The sequence below is a fragment of the Drosophila mauritiana genome, chromosome 2R, assembly GCF_004382145.1.
Source record: "Drosophila mauritiana strain mau12 chromosome 2R, ASM438214v1, whole genome shotgun sequence".
In the NCBI taxonomy this organism is placed as follows: Eukaryota; Metazoa; Arthropoda; class Insecta; order Diptera; family Drosophilidae; genus Drosophila; species Drosophila mauritiana.
Window position 1 is genome coordinate 18,591,914 of NC_046668.1, and position 19,163 is coordinate 18,611,076.

General features: G+C 48.3%; 7 protein-coding genes across 7 annotated transcripts; 3 read left to right on the plus strand and 4 right to left on the minus strand.

The window, feature by feature from the left end:
- The first annotated feature begins 122 nt into the window (after positions 1-122).
- LOC117138389 (sister chromatid cohesion protein DCC1) lies at positions 123-1,648 on the plus strand. The gene is made up of 3 exons (XM_033300461.1): positions 123-230; positions 290-1,429; positions 1,486-1,648. The coding sequence occupies exons 1-3, from the start codon at positions 193-195 to the stop codon at positions 1,583-1,585; spliced, it is 1,278 nt and encodes a 425-aa protein (XP_033156352.1). The 5' UTR covers positions 123-192; the 3' UTR covers positions 1,586-1,648.
- On the minus strand, positions 1,453-4,408 carry LOC117138388 (ATP-dependent RNA helicase DDX24). Its single transcript, XM_033300460.1, has 5 exons — positions 2,891-4,408; positions 2,713-2,832; positions 2,203-2,655; positions 1,964-2,147; positions 1,453-1,904 (listed from the first exon to the last, which is right to left on the minus strand). The coding sequence occupies exons 1-5, from the start codon at positions 4,311-4,313 to the stop codon at positions 1,646-1,648; spliced, it is 2,439 nt and encodes an 812-aa protein (XP_033156351.1). The 5' UTR covers positions 4,314-4,408; the 3' UTR covers positions 1,453-1,645.
- Positions 4,409-4,551: 143 nt separating this feature from the next.
- Positions 4,552-6,609, minus strand: LOC117138390 (phosphate carrier protein, mitochondrial). Its single transcript, XM_033300462.1, has 4 exons — positions 6,471-6,609; positions 5,723-5,933; positions 4,892-5,656; positions 4,552-4,825 (listed from the first exon to the last, which is right to left on the minus strand). The coding sequence occupies exons 2-4, from the start codon at positions 5,913-5,915 to the stop codon at positions 4,659-4,661; spliced, it is 1,125 nt and encodes a 374-aa protein (XP_033156353.1). The 5' UTR covers positions 5,916-5,933; positions 6,471-6,609; the 3' UTR covers positions 4,552-4,658.
- Positions 6,610-7,112: 503 nt separating this feature from the next.
- LOC117138387 (VWFA and cache domain-containing protein CG16868) lies at positions 7,113-12,571 on the minus strand. The gene is made up of 6 exons (XM_033300459.1): positions 12,338-12,571; positions 11,952-12,280; positions 11,132-11,891; positions 10,402-11,076; positions 9,764-10,345; positions 7,113-9,697 (listed from the first exon to the last, which is right to left on the minus strand). Exons 2-6 carry the CDS (start codon positions 12,216-12,218, stop codon positions 7,635-7,637), a joined length of 4,347 nt encoding a protein of 1,448 aa, XP_033156350.1. The 5' UTR covers positions 12,219-12,280; positions 12,338-12,571; the 3' UTR covers positions 7,113-7,634.
- A 451-nt stretch (positions 12,572-13,022) lies between these two features.
- LOC117137594 lies at positions 13,023-13,812 on the plus strand. The gene is made up of 2 exons (XM_033299105.1): positions 13,023-13,156; positions 13,216-13,812. The coding sequence occupies exons 1-2, from the start codon at positions 13,145-13,147 to the stop codon at positions 13,774-13,776; spliced, it is 573 nt and encodes a 190-aa protein (XP_033154996.1). The 5' UTR covers positions 13,023-13,144; the 3' UTR covers positions 13,777-13,812.
- An 89-nt stretch (positions 13,813-13,901) lies between these two features.
- Positions 13,902-17,386, minus strand: LOC117137593 (pro-resilin). The gene is made up of 2 exons (XM_033299104.1): positions 17,270-17,386; positions 13,902-14,999 (listed from the first exon to the last, which is right to left on the minus strand). Exons 1-2 carry the CDS (start codon positions 17,273-17,275, stop codon positions 14,358-14,360), a joined length of 648 nt encoding a protein of 215 aa, XP_033154995.1. The 5' UTR covers positions 17,276-17,386; the 3' UTR covers positions 13,902-14,357.
- LOC117137592 (casein kinase II subunit beta') lies at positions 15,063-15,985 on the plus strand. The gene is made up of 2 exons (XM_033299103.1): positions 15,063-15,717; positions 15,791-15,985. Exons 1-2 carry the CDS (start codon positions 15,167-15,169, stop codon positions 15,897-15,899), a joined length of 660 nt encoding a protein of 219 aa, XP_033154994.1. The 5' UTR covers positions 15,063-15,166; the 3' UTR covers positions 15,900-15,985.
- Positions 17,387-19,163: the final 1,777 nt, after the last annotated feature.

The following is a 19,163-nucleotide window of genomic DNA, read 5'->3' on the forward strand; positions in this document are numbered from 1 at the left end:
CAGCTGAGCGGTTAGTGTGGCCTTGCACGGTGTGCGGTTTAATGCTGTAGTGTTTTCCAAGCACATTAAGCTTACATATCAACAGGCCGTTGAATACCCTCAACAAAAGCAACATTGCTATGCTTTGGTCCCACTACTTTTTCCCGCTCATTGTTTTGGTTAATTATTTTGTTTTGTTTACATGCAGCGAACATGGAGTCCATGGAGGTTGATGAGTCTGCTGCCCAGCTGTGAGTGCCTTTGGTATGCCTGCTTAGGAGTTATAATGATACCCAACCACCCGCCATAGCTACGTTCGCACGCCGGAGGATGTGAAGGCCATTGTGAAGCATGCGAAACTGGACGAGCGCCAGTTGACCCAACTCACCCAGGCTCTGTACTTTCCCTCGGCGGACGTGGATTCGGACAATCTGCGCCTGCTGGAGCTCGATGGGCACATGCTGGGACAAATCCGCGACGGACAGACGCTGTATTTCAAGGGTGGCCAGAACGAGAAACTGGTGCTGTGCACCGATGAGCGAACGTACGACGTGAAGGGTGCGGAAATCTCCAACAGCCTGTTGCTGGTACCGGACCTCAAGTTTGCCGCCGCCACCAGCACCTCGCCGCTGAAGAGTCCGCGCACTGGCAACGCCAACGCCTCCCTGGAGCGCAGCCTCAATGACAGCACGGAGGATGAACTGGAGGTGCCGCGAACTCTGGAGCAGCGGCCGGTGCTCAAGGTGTTCCACGAGTACTTCGAGTGCCGCGAGATCAGGCCACGCTTTCGCAAGCTGGGCGAACTACTGCAGCTGACTCGTTATTCGGGGCCGGAAAACGAGTTCTGCGTGGAGCAGAAGCTACTCTTCACCTTTTCGCAGCTCCTGGACACGGTGCAGTGCAGCCGGGGTCAGTTCATGGAGGGATTGAACCAATATCGAGCCATAGAACTGGACGGGCGAATGCGCGTGATGGAGTACGAATACGAGTATCGCATTATTAACATGATGCTGGGTTTGATAAGCGAAAACTCCTGGGCCTTGGACGAAGTGGAACGGGAGGAGACCATCAACGCACTGAAGGGCATAGCTCCAGAGGATGTTGTGGCTGGGCTGTTTGATATCTACACCACTCCCAGCGAACGTTGCCCGGGCAAGTTTGAGTACCAGGAGTCGATGGTCTCCCGCATTGTGGCACAGAACATTCTTCAGCCGGGTTTGCGATTCCGCAACGAGGAGTTCATGCGCACCTGGCAGGAGGCTCTGCCCGAAGGCATGTCCTGCGACTTAAAGTACCTACGTGGCCTGGGCATTTGCGACAAGGAGGGAGCGCAGCCTTGCATACGCTCCCTGGCAGAGGAGTTACTGCCCACCAATATAAGCGATCGCATGCGGGCGCTATTTAAGACTAAACAGAGATGGACGATGGAGGAAATGGAACCGTACATAGAGTAAGTAATGATGAACACACATCTAGATTGTTTTTGATTTTCGGTTTTATAACTAGGTGCTTTACCACCCCAAACTTGTCCGTTTCCACACTGCTGGCCAAGCACGCTCGCTCATTGACCGATGGAGGTGTGCGATACTTTGTTTCAAAGCATTGATGGAAACATCCAAGGCATTAACTCTGTATCTCTTATTCAATATAACAGCTTTATGTTAGATTAGGCATTTCGTTTTCGCTTGTTGCGATCTTTTTTGGCCTGCTTCTGGTCTTCTATAGCTGCCTTCATGGTCTCCACGGCGCTTTGAGTATGACTCGTGGCTAATTGGGTCGCCTCGCTGTTGGGATACTTGAAGCTGAAGCCTCTGGGGAAGATGGGCTGCGCCAGCAGGGCATTAAGCTGGGCTCTGACCGTCTCCACGCGCAGCCGATTGCGACGTCGCTCAATCACAAAGGGGTCCTCATCCTGGTCACTGCCACTGCAAAAGTAAGTTAGTTATAGACTCCATTTGAAGGAAGAATCGTATAGAGAACTTACGATTCGTCATTGTAGCCATCAATAATCATGTCCATTTCCTCAGCGTGCTTCTTCATCCAGCCGCGCTCACTCTGCACGCGCTTCAGCTTCAGCTCCTCCTTGTCCAGATCTCGCGCCAGATTCACACGCTCGCGGACAGCTCCCAGAAAACGCTCCGAAATGGGGAAAAGCGGCAGATCCTCAGCTGAAAAGTATACGGATATGAAGAACCTCTTCCAGTTAGAAAGTCTTTCACTCACTTCTCTCCAATGTTTTGTACAGCTTCACATAGCTCTTGACCTCTCCCGGCTCCATGAACATGACTGTTATGCCATGCTTATTCGCTCGTGCTGTGCGTCCCGATCGGTGTACGTAGTTCTCACTGGTGCGCGGCACTTGGTAGTGGATCACATGCTCCACATTCGGTATGTCCAGGCCACGAGCAGCCACGTCAGTGGCTATTAGCAAACCTGTCGGACTGTCACGGAATCGCTCCAGGTTCTTCAGACGCTGCTTCTGGATCATGTTGGCATGCAGGGGCAGAGGATTGCAGTCCAGCAGCCCGAAGAGCGTGGCCAGTCGTTTCACGCAGTCGATGGAATTGCAAAAAACAATGGTGCGTCCGGGATGGCGCTGAATGAAGTAGTAAAGGTGGTAGTCCTTGTGATCAATGGGGCACAGCAGACGGCTCTCGGTCAATGTTTGTGCGGTCTCTGCAATTGATCCTTATAAATCTGCTGTTTAGTGCATGATTAACTATGAATACTTACGCTGCGAGCTGGTTATATCCACAATCTTCGGCTGGGAGATGCCCAACTCCTCAATAAGACTTTCAATCTTCTGATCCACCGTCTGTTTCACGAACTTGGGTCGCTTACCCACATTTCGCTCTGAAAGTGAAAGAGTTCTGGTTACTTCATGGAATCTCGAAAGATCCGAGTAACTTACTCTGCATGTGATCGGGAAGATCATGGACCAACGTCAGAGTGGCCGAGTAAACAAAATTTTGGCGCTGATGCTTCTTCTGCTCGTCCGAATTGAGAACCTTGAGTAGACTGCGCAGCTCTTCGAAGTGTCCCTTCTCCACCATGCGATCCGTTTCGTCGATGACCAGGAAACTGACATCCTCGATCTTGCCCAAATGTCGGTTACCCTGGGCGTAGAGTTCCCAGAGGCGACCAGGCGTGGCCACCACGATGTCCGGGCACTGGCGAAGTACTCGCTCTTGTTTCGCAACTGCTAGACCTCCGAAGATGGCTGCCACTCGAAAGCCTGTATACTTTGCAGCGGCCACCAGGTGATTCTTGACCTGCACGGCCAACTCCCTGGTGGGTGTGAGAACCAGACCGTACAGGGGGGTCTGCACACGCTGGGTATGCTCCTCCGCATCGCTCTCCTCATCACTGGCACCGGAAACATGATCCAGTTCCTCCGGCGGGGGCGTCAGCTCGTGCTCATCTGCCGCTGGCTCAGGCTGCTGTCCCTTCACCTTGGGCGCCTTGCGTATGCCAGAGCGAATATTCCTTTGCTTCAGCTCCATGATTCCGGCAAGCATGGGTATGCCAAAGGCCAGGGTTTTTCCGCTGCCCGTCTCAGCTGCTCCAAGGATGTCCTTTTTGCCGTGGATGGCAGCCGGCAGAGTCAGTGCCTGGATTTGTGTGGGCGTCTTGAAGCCTTGCTCGCCGAGGGCACGCAGAATGGAAGCGGGAACACCCAGGCCGTTCCAGGCGGACACATCTTCGGCTTCGTCCGTAGGGATGGGCACTAATTCGGGAGCTTCTTCGTCGCTCGACTCCTGCTGGTCTGCCGAATCTTCCGCCTTGGCCACTTCTTCGTCGTCTGATGGTGGTGGTCTGAGCAATGCGAAACGATCTGCCGGGTGTTCATCACTGGATTCCTCGCTGTTGTCGTTTTCCTTGCCCTTCGATTTCTTCTGTTTCCGCAGCTCCTTTCGCTTTTCACGCTTCTCCCGTAGTTTTTGCATTTTTTGCGCATGTCGCTCGGCCAGGCGGGCTTTCTTACTGGTCCTGGCAGCGACCGCCACTTCATCCTCGCTTTCGGATTCGGTGGAACTCTCGCTGGATTCCTCCTCGTCGCCCTTCGATACCTTCCTCTTTTTCTTCTTCAGCTTGCACTCTCTGTCTGGATTCCGAGATGTGGTCCTCTTCTGCGAGGACTTCACCAGCGATGCATCGTAGTCCTTGAGGACCTCCAGGCCAATTAATCCCTCGTAGCCGCCACAATCGTCGGATATCACGTGGCCCTTGATTTTCACCTTCTGCCAGTTTTCCGCCTTCGAAAGTGCATGCTCCTTGGCTGCGCCTTTTAGCAGCTTTGGTGGCTTCGCTGTTTTCTGCTTATTCTGAACCATAATTGTATGTTTTAAATTAATAAAAGTTTAATAAACATGCAGTTCAAAAAACCGCGTGTTGAATGCTGCTTCTTCTTGCCGCTGTTTGTTGACATTGGACAGGGCTGTTATGCTCAGCTGTTTGGTATAGAACTAAAAGTGCTAAAATGGTGTTGGAAAATGGCGAGATGTGCACTCGAGCTTGGCGGTTATTTTGAATTGAAATTTTGTTTTACCACTTGATACAAAGAGCGTTTAATTTTTGTGTGGTTTTTATTTACTGTGTGGTTTATCTATACAAATCAAGTTTAATTCGATTAACATTCTGCTCGCTCTAAATTTAAAAACAGTTAGCTTATATTTGGTTTACTGCTCGCCAGTCACGCCCAGCTTCTTCTTCAGGGACTCGGGCATTTCTGGTGGTGGTGGGCGTGGCATGCGCAGGAACACCTTGACGGCATCGTAGATGAACCACTGGGCGGCGGTCAATGTGCCGATCATCACGATCCTGGGCACCAAACCGCCCCACAATCCTGAAATCAAAAAAAAGCGACCGTTTAGATGAGGCACAGGAAATCCCTCCAAGTGTCAGCACTTACCAGACCAACCCAGCTGCTTGGCCACGTCCAGGGCGGAGGCACCCTTGGCCTGGTTCAGCTTGGACACCACTGTGTCCGCCGGATGCGAGACGATGGCGCAGAACACGCCGGCAATGTAGCCGGCGGCGAAGGTCACCACCAACTGCTCACCCTTGGTGCAATCGGCACGTGGCTTGGGCACCACATACTTGTACAGCAGCTCCAGCGTCCGCTCGAAGCAGGCGAACTTCATCATGGTGTACGGGATCTGGCGCATCCACAATGGTACCAGGCCCTTGTAGAAGGCGGTCACGCCCTCCTGGGCCGTCATCTTGGGCAGAGCTTCGCGCAATGTCTTCGCGAATCCGGGCGTGGTCTGGATCTTGACCTTGGCCGCCTCCATGGGCGCCAGGGCGATGTCGGCGAAGAACTCGGCGGAGGCCGATGCAGCCAAATAGAGTCCGGTTCTGTAGAGGAATGCGTTCTCCTCGCCGATAGCATCGCCGTACACCTTCTTGAAGACCTCGTACAGGCCGAACTTGCACAGACCCTGCATCGAGTAGCCGATGAAGGTGGGTGCCCATCCCTTGGCCAATCCGCGGACGCCCTCCTCAGCCAAGCTGATGCGGAAGCCGGTGAACACGCTCTTGTACTTGGCCGGGTCCACCTGCAGGCGGCACTTGACCAAATCCAGGGGCACCACCATGGTGTGTGTGGAGCCGCACGAGATGATGCCGCCCAGGCCGCACAGCAGGAAGTAGTGGTTCGAGCCGAATTCGCAGGAGTCTGCAGAGGATTAACAATAATTATATCCAACTCATTGGAGATTCCAGGAGGTGTCATCCCACTTACCACCCTCGGCAACGGCAGCGGCAGCGATGTTGTGGTTTGGAGTCAGCTGGCGTGGAGCAACATCCCTCAGGGTGGGGGTCACCACCGCGGAGGATGTGGGGGCGGAAGTGGGCGTGGCTGACTGGCAGTTGACGCTGGTGAATGGCGACTTGAACGTTGAGTTCTGCGCGGCATCGAACAGGGACTTAAACATGATGCCTTAGAAAAGTGCCTTTGAAAATGGAGATCAAGGGTTTCGAAAGGTTTAAGGTTAAGGTCATGATGTAACAAATTAAATTCCAAGTAGTACCGCCTACACAAAATACTTGATCTATTTTAATTGTTTTTAAATCTATAAATTAATATTTTGTACTTTCTTTTGCCAAAAATTTTTTAGTTCATAGAAGTTGTTCTTTAATCCTGAAAGATTATACAATTATTTAAAAACTGTTTTTCTAGTATCATAATCATTTAAGTATTAATTAGCAATAGTAAATTATGAGTATTGGCAATAATATATTCAATCCAAACCACTTCGGCAAAACACCATAATTTTCATAAACTTTCTTTTTCATTATGTTATTTTCAAATAGAGAATGTATAGTTGCATTCTTTTTTACATAACTATTGTTTTTTCTCATTCGCCAAACACTTTTTATGCATTGCGTAATGTTCTCCCCTGAGTACGTATTGTATCACTTTGCATATATTTCGAAAATGTTCGAAAACAGAACGGTTTTCAAAACACCGAGCAAACTTAAACACTCACTTCAAAGTGCGGGGTATCGAAGGAGGTGAAGTGCAGATAGGGTTGAGATATAGTTGAAGTATAGAGTCGTTGTTGGGCTGAAATGTGGGGACCCAAAACAACGTTCGTCGTGCGCCAGACCAGAAAACCAAATGCAGTGGCTGCAATGGAATAGTGAGAGCTAGCAGCTTCTGTTCAGGGTTGTCAGCCAAGTGCAAAGCCAACCGGTTGATAACGGTTTCGAAACGGTTGCGTATCGGGTAAGAACTTACACCACAAATTCATAGCCAAACGGTATAAAGAGACTTTCTTTTGCAAGATATTGAATATGTTTGCTCACTCAGCGTTATGACATCGGTTAATAAGGGTTATGAAACGGTTGGGTATCGGGTAAAAACTTACAGGAAAGATTCATAGCTTAGCTCTGAATAGTTGTGCCCTATAAGCCACCTGACAACCCCCGAACAGAGATTGTTATTTATAAATTGGCAATTCTTGGCCACCACAGCAAAAAAAGCCCATTGAGCAGCGTCTGGTTTGCTTATAAAACGTATAGGTGTAAAAATAATTTCATTAACGTACGGCCAGCTGATCGGAGGACGAGCAATTGGCAGACCAATCGATTCATCCGATCGCTCTGGATCAAGGTTAAGATCTTATGGGTTTTTTGCAAAATTTAAACATTTTATTTGAAACGTACAATGCTATTATAGATGTGTATTACTAAAATCAGTAGTTAGTAACTCTGTGGTCTTAGGGGCTATTACAAAAAACGGTATACGACATGGTATCTTACAATCAGGCAAGTAAGTACATTTCTGTTGTTGGTGCTTATCAAATAAATGCTAAAAATATCGGAAGTATATAGCTGCACATAATATAGTAATACTTTTCGCAATAAATTACAGTAAAATACAATACAATACAAATACAATACATCGATCAAAAATGGCAGAAACAATGTCATCACTTAATAGTTGGTGTTCGTCTCGTCTTCGGGGGCTCTAATAGATACAGATGGGCCAACAATGGAGGCCACCGCGAGCTCACAAATTGCGGGTTTGGAATGCGGGCCCAGCATTCTGGACTGGCGGCAGTTGAACTGCCCATTTCGGAAACTTACATAACTAAATTGGCAAACAAGCGGACATCTTACGCTCTAAAACTTAACAACGCTATTGTGGACTACGATTCGGCAGTTTCCATGTGCCGGTGCACCGTCACTGGTGCCAGGATGTAGTGCGGCCGGGTCTCATCCCCCTCGAGGGGCAACGTCGTCTGCCCGTAGACACCACCTGCTGGCGGACCGCGACATGGCGAGGGCGTGGCCTGCACCTGCTTGTAGCGCTCCGTCTTTGAGGTCGGCTGATTGCTCAAGTAGGGATGCGTGTTGGGCTGCGAGGAGGACTGCTGGCGATTCGTGGGACTCGATATGGATGTGGATATGGACATGGTGTCCGATTTGCTGTGCCGCTTGTCGTGCAGCAGCAAAGGTTCCGCCAGCGTGAAGCACTGCTGGTCGGAACTGTCCTCGTGCGGCGTCATTGTGCTGTATCCGTGATCCGACTCACCGTTGGGCGGCCGGCGATAGCTACTGCCGCTGGAAACGTGGTAGGGCGAAATATCCGCCGCGTGCATCAGCTGCCGCTGTGCAGATGCGTGGTCATAGCCGCCACCAAGAGGCGGCTCGTCATGCGCTTTGCAATCGTCAAAGTTGAACCTGGACAGCGGCAAGCCGTAATTCTCTTCCTGCACGGAATCCACATAGAAGTGCTCCTGCGTCTGCGCATCCAGATTGTGCCTGTAGCAGTAGATGGCAAAGCCAATCACCATGACAAGCACCACAATGGCTCCTCCCAGCGGACCAAATGCAGAGTAAGCGTGCTGCTCTCTCTGCGGATTGTGTGCGGCCAGCAGTTCCATCTCGTCCAGCTCACCGTAGGGTGTCAGCGAGGCAAGCACTCCGTTGAAGCAGCTCGCCTGGGACGAGCAGAAGGCGGTCGAAAAACTATTGCCGTCCACATCCAACTGGCACCATTCGCAGCCCATCACTCCGAGGCATTCCCGTTGGGTGGAGTACGTTTCGCATATGCCAGCAGAGCCGGGACAATTGGGTAGAGCACTCAGTAGCTGCGTGGTCGGCGGAAGTGCAATGAAATGTTCACTTGGCGGTGGACAGTACGGAAATTGTCGCGTGTAGTTGGCAAAGTACATGAGGGACGATGGCGAACTGCTGTCTCCCACCATTGGACACTCGCAGGGACACTCACAGTCCGTTTGGTCCATCCGCTTGCAGTTGAGACACTCTCTGTCGATTGTGCTGCACGGGCAAAAGGCGCCGCCATCGCAGCTGGAGTTTAGTACGGCTGCGAATAGATTGCTGCCGCGGATCAGGGCAATCGCGTACTTGGTCCTCTCGCCGTGCACTACGTTGCCCAGGATGCTGGACAGAGATGTGTTGAAGGCGTAGTAGCGCTGCAACGTGCGGTTTTGGTAGCTGGCACAGCCGAGTTTCCGTACCAACTGGCCGTGGTTCAGCATATCGTTGGCCAAATACGATTCCTTGTGTGTGAGGTGCTCATGTGGACGTCGCTGGTTTTTCGTGAGTGTGGCGGGCTGCAACATGCTGGGGTGGGCCAACAAATATCCCTCGTGCTCGAACAGCAGACACTTTATGTGCGGCAGCTGGCAGATCGGTGTGCCCTCCAGGATCAGGCGATAGTAGAAGGCATAAGGAACGTCCAGGGCTACCACTGCTACTGGTCTGTCCTGCTGGGCAGAGTGCAGCGCATGTGCCTTGCCTTCGAAGATAGTGTGCGCAATGGTGATTATGTATCCAGCTCCTCCGGCATCCAGATACGGAGTTGTGCTAACAATCTTTCCAGGCTGCGCTATTGCCTGTCGGAACCATGGTCTCCGCGTTGGATCATAGCTGCTGCTGAGCAAGCAGCCTGGGTATAATTGCAGCACTCCGCTCACACTGGCGATGTACCGTCGAATGACATGGCTGCGCAGTGATCCCCTTGCGTCCTGGTGCCGTCGTCTCAACTGCTGCATTGCCTGGTACAGGACACCCACTTCGTGACGAATACTGGGACGCAGCCCCATATTGGCCAGCAGGCCACTTGAGTCGCGAAGATAGGCCATTATAGACTCCACATGCCTCAGCTGGGTGCGAGGCCTATTGTTGTGAAGGAATCCGAACGGAGACTCGAATGCTGCAGCACTCAGGAACAGGGTTGGAGCATCTGGAAGAATTTTAAATAAAATGATGTTGTAACATTTAGACCTATTGGCGCATCTCTAAAACTCACCCATTGTAGCTACTTGTCTGAAGTAGCGACAGGTTTTGGGCGGCGCACTGCCGCCTTGGTTTAAATCCAGGCGATGGTAGAGCAGGTCCATGCTCTCACCATAGTAGCCGGGCTCGTAGTTGGACACGGTGTCCTTCAGGTTATATCGTTGCGTGGAGGAAACATTGCGCAGTGGGTCGCCTCCATTGCTTACCAGGCATAGTACATAAAATCCCAACACGGATTGCCAGTAGTAGGTACGCTGGAGCCGCTGTCTGCCCACATAGACATCCGTGGTGACATTACCGCTCTCCTCGCGCAGAAGGCGATCCCGTATATGGCTGGAAAAATCCGTGGCATTTTCCAGGTAAGCGATGTTTACGGGATACGAGGTCTCGCGCTGAATGAGCGGTCGCGGAAAAGCCGGATGAGCTAGCGTGTTTCCCGTCGAGCGATCGAGCAGAAAGGCATAACCTAAGCCCTGCTTGGCACTGGTTGTAGTACTGGGGTAGTTAAGTAGATCCTCAAGCAGATCCGACAGGTACAAGTTTACTCCTACAAGACCGTAGGGAGGAACGGCATGCGTGATGGAGACAAGAACATCTGCAAGAAGGCAAAATAATGATTGGGAAATCAAGATTAATCGTTATTTAACTCACCTCCGCTGTCTGCGTCCACAACTGGCGGGTGAACTTCCAGCGTATCACTCAAATATCGCTCTTGAAAGAGCGGTCCAAATATCCGTGAACTCGTTTGGGGTAACGATGTCTCCGCGTGCATTTTGCTTAGCACATAGAACCGTCCAACCAACTCAGTCGCTTCCTGTCCACTGGGCCACCAACTTGCAACATCAATCTCGTACTTGGTGTAGTTCTGACTGGCCACATCGTTAAGGAATTGCTTTTCGTACATTATCCGCTTCTCGTCGAGCACGACCGCGCATGTGTTAATGATCACTGGAGCCCTGAGTCGTCTTTGACCATCGGCCACTACTCGCAGTACTGCCATTGCATCAGACAAGTTGGTCAGCAGACCGCGAGTAATGTAAACGAATTCCACTGGTTGCTCTGCCGTATTTATCATACCCGACTGTTGCAGTCGATGGAGTAGCTCAAAGGAGTACTCAAATCCCAAGGAGTGGTTTGTAAAAGCTTGTGCCCGGCTCAAGTTGTTAATGAAGCTAATAATTTCCTCCTTGTGCGCACGAGTCGCACTGTAGATGCCGTGGCCAGCCTCGGCGGGAAAGGCTTCTAGGGACATGAAGTTCGCTTCACTCGCAACTGTCACCAGTGAAACTTTATCCGTGTCTTCCAGCAGCTGAAGCATTTCGTGTACTGAAAATAAACCCAAATTATTTTGTTTGCCTTTCAATAAGAATCAATAATTTACCAAAGCTTTTTGAGAGGTCGAATAACTCCGCGCTTAGAGCTGATCCCACGTCGATGAGGAAGAGCACAAATTTCTGCTTAATAGCTGACACGTAGAGCTGACGAAAGTGAAGGCTAGCAGAAGCTCCATCCGAATTGGACAGGAAATATATGTGTTTAAAGTGATTGCCGCTAATTGGCTTGCTATTCGAGTTTTCCGCATCGCTTCGACTGAGCCTGCGCTTGAGTAGTACTAGTTGATTCGATATGTAGCCATTGACAGCCAAGGAACGGGCATTATTCTCGTTCAGGAAGGTAGCGCGTGCATCATCCGACTTGAGATAGTTTAGGATTTGGATCTGCTGCCTGTTGTAGTGAATCGATTGGGTCGACGAGGAGCCGTACTCCAAGTCCGTTTCGTAGTCAGGCTGGCAGCTCTCTATTTGGGTGTTTAAGTAGAGTTGGACATGCTCATCGGTTGGTGAGGCCGTGTTCCTGGCATGCAGATCTTCCAGCTCCATCTCTAGATCCATTTCGCTCTCCGACTCCTCATCCTCGTCGTCGTAGCTGTACTGCCAGACCTTGGTGAGGTTGTAGCGAAGCAGTTCGCGCAGTTCCAACACCACGTAAGTGGCTTTCTGGATTTTTTTGCTCAGACGCTCGCTGAACAACTGCAAATCCCGCTGCAACTGGGGATTGACCAGACTGCTATCGTTGTTCGGAGCTTGACGAGTGTTTGACGCTCCTTTGGCGCTGCTGAAGTGCATGGAGTCAAAGATTTCCTGAAACCATTAAGGGTATTAAAACCGAGTTTAAAAGTTTGTTCAGTATAGATAGCCCACCTGTATCTTGGCCACCCTCAGCTCCGTATTGCGAATGTTCCGCAGCTTGCCCTCCATGCTGTGTCGCAGCTGCATGGCATTCTGCTGGTTGTGGTGCACGAAAAAGACGCTTCCCGGCGATTGCTGCAGCGGCATGAAGCCAGGATCCGTAGGCACTTGGTTGCTAGTTGAGTTGGCCATGGCCAGAGGAACATGTTGGCTGCTAGTTGGGCACGCCAGCACTGCCAGAATGAGCAGCACAGCGTTTAGGTGGCTGTTGGGCCACATGGTTTTGGTGGTTCCGGCGGGCTGCGTGGCCACTGGAGCATACTTTTGAATTTACCGCATATCTGCAAGACAATGATATGTTAGCATCAGTGGTTTCCTCTTCAGGAATTCTATATTACCAGGTTCTTCTCGAGCTGCACGCTGATTTGTTTACGGAATTTCGTCACATAAATCTCGCTGATTCCTCGGTGTTAGGCATAGTAAGCAAGTGAACATTGCCCTCTGGCTCGGGGACAACAACTAATTAGCATAAATACACTCGTATTCCTCCGATTAAGCTATTAAATTGAATAATTTTGTCAATGTTTTGCAGATTTTCTTAAAATTCCACATGCGCAGTGTGACCGTATGTCGTAAATTATAGGGCAGCATGCGGAAGATACAAAAATGCGACTCAGCAGTGTGGCTGCATATAACTTTAAAGTTAGAATGTGGTTACCCTAGAAATAACGTATTTTCGAAAATTTCAAATTAACTGAGCATTTTATAAGTTGCATTTACTCAATATTCTTGAAATGCATACGCGCTTTAATAAATAATAATTGCATTGAAATATTTTCTTAGTTGGGTTTTCTCTAGATTCTTTTGCAAATCAATGCTACTTATTACACTTTCCCTTTCACTTTTTATGTGCATCTACAAGCTAGCGACTATTAACCAACGTCTGTGATCGAAACCCAAGTTGAGCCTTTGCCAATTATTCGCTCATCCGTTGTCAAGGTTGTGTGCATTTGATTCTTTTTTATTTTTGTCGGCTGGATACGTGACTATGTAGTCCGAAGATGGAACAGATGCAGTCCAATTGGTGTCAGACGAACAAGGTGCGTGTCCGGCATGATAAATATTTCAATGGTTCCAATTGTTCAATATAAAAATGAGCAAATCCCAAATATTGCACCGCAGTTTCAATCGAAACGTTCATCAAAATGGTGACAAAGGTATGATGTGGAGTTATTAAATAAACATTTATACGTAAATCTTTTTGGCATTCCTAAAGTTGCTTCTACTGCTGCCATTTGTGGCCATTGTACGAACTGAAGTGGATTTTACTGATGGACGTATAGCACCTTATGCACCAGCTGGGTGGCATCCGCAGATTCCATTCAACTTACCCAACGAGTATGTGCCTCCTATCCGACCAGGTCAAGAAGTAGAAATCACAAAGGCACGAGTCGACCAGTTCGATCCAGTGGAAAAGCCCAAGCCAAATTATTTGCCTCCAAAACAACTGGATATACCCGAGGAAGATATTTTTCCACCCTCCCGACCGTCTAATCAGTACGGTCCTCCAGATCCGAAATTTAAAATCATTTATCCCGACGATGAGGAGCCAGTTACTGCAAAAGATGTCGTAGACAATCAGCAGCCCAAAATCAGAGAGGGACGTTACTTCGTCATTTCGCAGGACAATAGGCTGCAGAGAGTTACTTTCAGCTCCCAGCAAAACGAGAATGCAGAGGATTTTACGGCTCAGTTGACTTACTCCACTGTGGGGCAACTCAAGGATCCAGTGTATCGATACAACAGCCAGGGACAACTGGAGAGGGTCCTGAAGTAGGCATTTTGGATATTGGTATTTAAAAATGTATTCTATTCTCAGAATAATTTGAGTTGTAAATTATAAAGACGGTTTGGTTTTTCTTTTTGACTTTGTTTTATACAAAAATGCTTCTTTATTCATTTAATAATTATTAAATATACACAAAAATCTCATAAGTTCGTTTCACTTTCGAATTTCCATTTTCGTTTAAAAACTAAATACAATCCTTATGCATGTATGTATGAATGCGTAATGGTCATGTTGTGGGTGAGTGGTGTGTTGGTGTGTGTGCGTAGACTAACACAAAATGAAGGCGCTTAAACAAAACAAAACGGCAAGGAGTTCCAGGCGTAGAGACGGAAAACAGGATAACGAACAGCAGTGAAACGGAAACGGAAAGGAACGCGCCTGTCTATGGCAAAATGGCGGGCGTCCCACTAAGGGGATACACAGAGATGGGGATAGGGATATATGGATAGACTGACTGCGATCGCTGGCCCACTGGCTGGATGTGCGTTTAATACTCGGCCAGCGATCCCATGAAGTAGACGAGTATAGTTGCGGGGTCGACCTAAATCGGGTATCCTCACTACCCCATCTTAGTAGCCGTTGAACTTGCCCTGCTGCGCGTTGCTATCATAACCGCCACCGTTGCGACCATTGCCATTGCCGTTTCCGTTGCCATTGCCGACCTGCTCGTACCGAATGGTTGGGCGGTATCCATTCTGGTCGGCCTCGTACTCAACAATCTGTTTGCGACCATCGGGCAGCAGGACGTAGTAGCGGCCCACGGCAAGATCGCCATCGCGGGACTCCATGTGTCCGAAGTCATTGCCCGACTCGTAGTCCTGTACGTCGTACTTGAACTCGTACTTGGCCGGTCCGTACTGCTCCTCATCCCGTTGTCCGTAGCCGTTGCCGTTGCCATTGCCGCCGCCATAGCCGCCGTTTCCGTTTCCGCCCTTGAAGATGGCACCAGTTAGCGCTGGAGCACCGTATTGACCCTGAGGAGGAGCGATGGGGGCGCCATAGCTGTTGCTGGGCGCTCCTCCATTGCCGCCAGTCCGCTGGGGTGGCAAGTAGTTGTTCGACGGCGACTGGTAGCCCTGCGTGGGCGGCAGGTAGTTGTTGGACGGCGCCTGGGGCGACTGGTTCGGTGGCAGGTATTGGTTCTGGGGAACTGGTGGTTCCGCATGGGTCCAGGCAGCCAGGCACACGAGCAGGGCAATGGATGTAAAAGCCTGGGAATGAAAATTCAGGGCTGCATTTAGATTACAGTTTTCGTTTTGAGTTGGCAACCTTTTATCGAACACTCCGTCCCTGACAGCTGCCATTCGAAATTAAATAAGTCCCATTGTTAAGCTCGCGAGGTTTTCACTGAATAAATTAAAACGAAAGTGAAGCAACTATGACTGATTCGGACGAGTCTTCCTGGATTCATTGGTTTTGCAAGCAGCGTGGCAACGAGTTCTTTTGCGAAGTGGATGAGGAATACATCCAGGACAAGTTCAACCTAAACTTTCTTGACTCGAACGTGAAGAACTACAAATGTGCCTTGGAGGTGATCCTGGATCTCAATCCGGGTTCAGGCTCGGAAGACCCCGCTGAACCAGAACTGGAGGCTAGTGCAGAGAAACTGTATGGCTTGATCCACGCTCGCTTTATCCTAACCAACCGGGGCATCGAACTGATGTTGGAGAAGTACAATAAGGGCGAATTCGGGACGTGTCCACGAGTATTTTGCCATCAGCAGCCGGTGCTGCCCATTGGCTTGAGCGATAATCCCGGCGAGGATATGGTCGCCATCTATTGCCCGAAGTGCAATGATGTGTACATTCCCAAGGCATCGAGACACTCGAATCTGGATGGAGCCTTCTTTGGCACTGGATTCCCTCATATGCTGTTCATGGAGAAACCGGATGCTAGGCCCAAGCGGGGAAAGCAGAAGTTTGTGCCCAGGTTAGATATTCTGTCTTCTGTGTCTTCTATTACTTACTAAAATTGTATAACTAATGTAACTATGTTTTCCCAGGCTTTTTGGCTTTAAGATCCACCACACGGCCTACCGAACTGCCGCTGAGAACCAAAAAGATGCGACAGTGTCGCCAGTGGGAGAAATCGATAGCCCATCCCACATCTGATCATAAGCAACTGTCGCGTACTTCACGAATAAATGGGCACTGTTCCCCCGGCTGGCTTCCAGCTCATTAAACTCTCATAACAATAACTGCTCAGGCTGTAACCCGCTTGACAATCTTTTGTTTGGATTTGATTGCCTGCGAGCAGGCCCAGAATCGGCTTTGTCTCTCCCATCTTTACAGCATTTAGCTGGGGCATATGCAAATCTGCGGTAATTGGGTCCCAGATGAAGCTCCCATCGGATTGGATTGGATTCAGCTGGGCTGCAAGTGAAGGGCTGATCTCGTGATCTTGCGCAATGCGTCTGAATCTTAAGTATTCGCCGTGTGGCGCGGACAACCTGTGGGAGAACCTCTTCGGCTCACTCTTGCACAACTTATTTCCGAATCTTGTGCAAAAGATCTTCTGGCCGAATGTTTAGGCACAGGGCCGTCAATGACTTTCATGCTTCATTGGCGTTAAAATGCTATGCTTTTTGGCTGCGCTTTTGTCTGTATTTTTTTTATCGCCGCCTGGCCATCTCCAGACTGCCTTACTTGGGCATGTCCAGTAGTTCTTCTTCCGCCACTTAAAGTTTCTCTAATTTATTCATTGCAAAATGACCCCAAGCAGCGGCAGCTGTTGTTGCTTCTGTTTGTTACCCACACCCTAGAAATGAACTGGGATCGCTGGTTGCAATTGTTTCCCAGGCGGATGATATCGGTGTTCTAATTCCGCAACCTACCATAAAAAACAGTAGCTATCCTAAACAAATTGATGGTAATCTTAACCGTGATGATGATGGCAGCTTATGAAATTTATTATGCGGATCTCCGCTTGATTAATCACCCAGCTGAACTTGACTTTTAATATGGCTCGAATATTAATATTTCATGTCTTCTCCTTCCGATTAGCTGATTAAGTGCCATGTGAGACAATGAAAGCTTCATTAGTTTGATGAGCTGTTTAATTGATTGATCGATCTAGTGCCAAAAACGATTTTAAATGAGGGCTATTGATTGGATACAGAAATATGAATACAAAATTCGAACATGTTTTAACACCTTTGCAAATATAGTGATGTTTATTGATCTTCTAAGATTTTGTAACCCAAAGTGGTTGGTATTTTAGCTAGAGCAAACTCCAATATCCTTCGAATATTTAATAAAAAGATGAAACTGTATCTAATAAAAGATGATCTTTATATCTATTCAAGTTTTATATCCTTTAGTCCTATCGTTTCCCGAATGCCATAAGAGGCATTGTATTTTAAACCTATATATTTTGACTTTGACATCCTTCGTTTTGGCTGCCCGTATCCTTTTGTGAGGACTTCATTTTCACACAGCACACCACTTGGCACTTGACTCGAAAGTTCTATTCGGCTATATACCTTCATATTGTGTTGTCACTTGTTTGGGATTTTGGCACACACGAAACGGTTTTTGTTAACTTTGCTCTGTTGGCTGTGTTCTTCTTGTGAAGATGGTTGACTTGATTGTGATACTGAAACAATTTCGTAGGCCAGTATTTATATTTGAAATGAGCAGCAGCTAACGCGGCGGCGTCGACGTCGGCTTCAAAAAATTGCGCGCCAAAATGTGTGTGTTTTTTGTTCAGCTTAGTTCGTTATTTCAATTTTCGGTTAGTCGAGAAAAAAATGAGTGCCACAGTGCCGAACGAACGAGCACTTGAAAAACATTACAAAATAATGCAAAGCACACGGAGCGGAGGAAGAGCAAATCGCTCTCGGTGGTGCTGCCGAGAAAAGAGGGGAAACGCTTGAGGTGGATTTGTTATAGTAAACTAGTTACTTTGGAAATTAAAGCGCCAAACATTTTGACGACGCTGACTTCGTATCTGCGGTCGGGCTCGGCAAATGAGCGAAGATGAGTGCCAAACATCCAAACAAATGAGACGAGGGAGTACCGCGCTCCTGCGGCTGCAGGCCATAAACATTTGTTGCCGCTCGTGTAATAGCAGAAACACTTATTTGTAATGGAATTAGTCATGCAGCAGGCAGCGGGCAGCGACGTCGACGGTAGCGTCCAAAAGCCAAGTGAGCGGAGGCAGCTGCTCCACGCATCTTCATCTCGCATCGGAGGCTTCGGCTTCAGTCGCGCGGCAGCTTCAGCGGCGGCCGCCTCGAAAGGCGAAGCAGAAACAAAAGACTCAGGCAACGAACTTGCTGCAGGCAATGCTGCTGCAAATTGTTTCCCCTTAGTGCGTGGGAGTTTTCGCTGGGTTTGGCTCGGTTTTGTTTTTCGGCACAACTAATGAGCTGGATTATGCCCCCGACTTCACAAATGTGTCCGTTTGGATTGGCGTTGACATGGATTCAAGTCGGATAAGCTGCAATTGAGATGTGAGCACAGCGAGGGAAAAAGCGTTTTTAGATACGTTATCTTCCTGTTGGGAAAGATACGCTGTGGTGTCGAAAATGTTGATTGTTATTAATCTGAGCATTAGTAACTAATTGTAGTTGTTATGCTAAACAAAATTACCTAAAGATCTCCACAATGGGAACATTCATTTATGGGTAAAACATGCATCAATTTAAATGAGCTATAAAGTATTTGATATATTTACTTTTTAAAGAAATTATTTTTAGAAAAAAAAAAGTTTTAAAATAAACATATATATTAAAGAAATAACATGTTTTGTTTTTCCCATTTATCCATTTCCTGCTAGTTGTATTGAAATGTGTTTGCTCAATAGTCTTGGATACTTATTTATCCCATTAAAAAGTCGATTGCATAACACAAAGGAAACTTGAACTCTTAAAAAATACTCGAACACAATACTTGACAACAGGGAAAAGTAACTCAATATTTTTATTGCCATATTCCATGTTGATTTAAACAGTGGGCGTAGCATCCATCACGATCTGCAAATATTTCTTTGGTCAATTGTCTTTTGGCTCATTGGTCGAATGCGTAGCAAATTTAAATTTTTAACATTTTGTTATAACGGACCCTGCTTATTTTGCGATTTGGCACGAGCTGACTTTCACATTCGATAATGCCAAGTTTATGAGTTGTAAATTAAAGGCCGTGCGAAGCCACGCCCCAAATGAGCTGGAAATTAATGAGGTATTGAGGGATTGCAGGGATGGGGTGGGATGGAATTGCTTCCTCGCTGCGTATTTTTTTTTTTTTTTTTTTTTGATTTTCTGCAAGTAATACTCGACCTTGCCACAGACCACAATAAAAATAAATTAGAGAATATACTGCCAAGCTTTTGTAATTACCAAGATCATTTGGAGTTATGTGTGCAAATATGCGAAT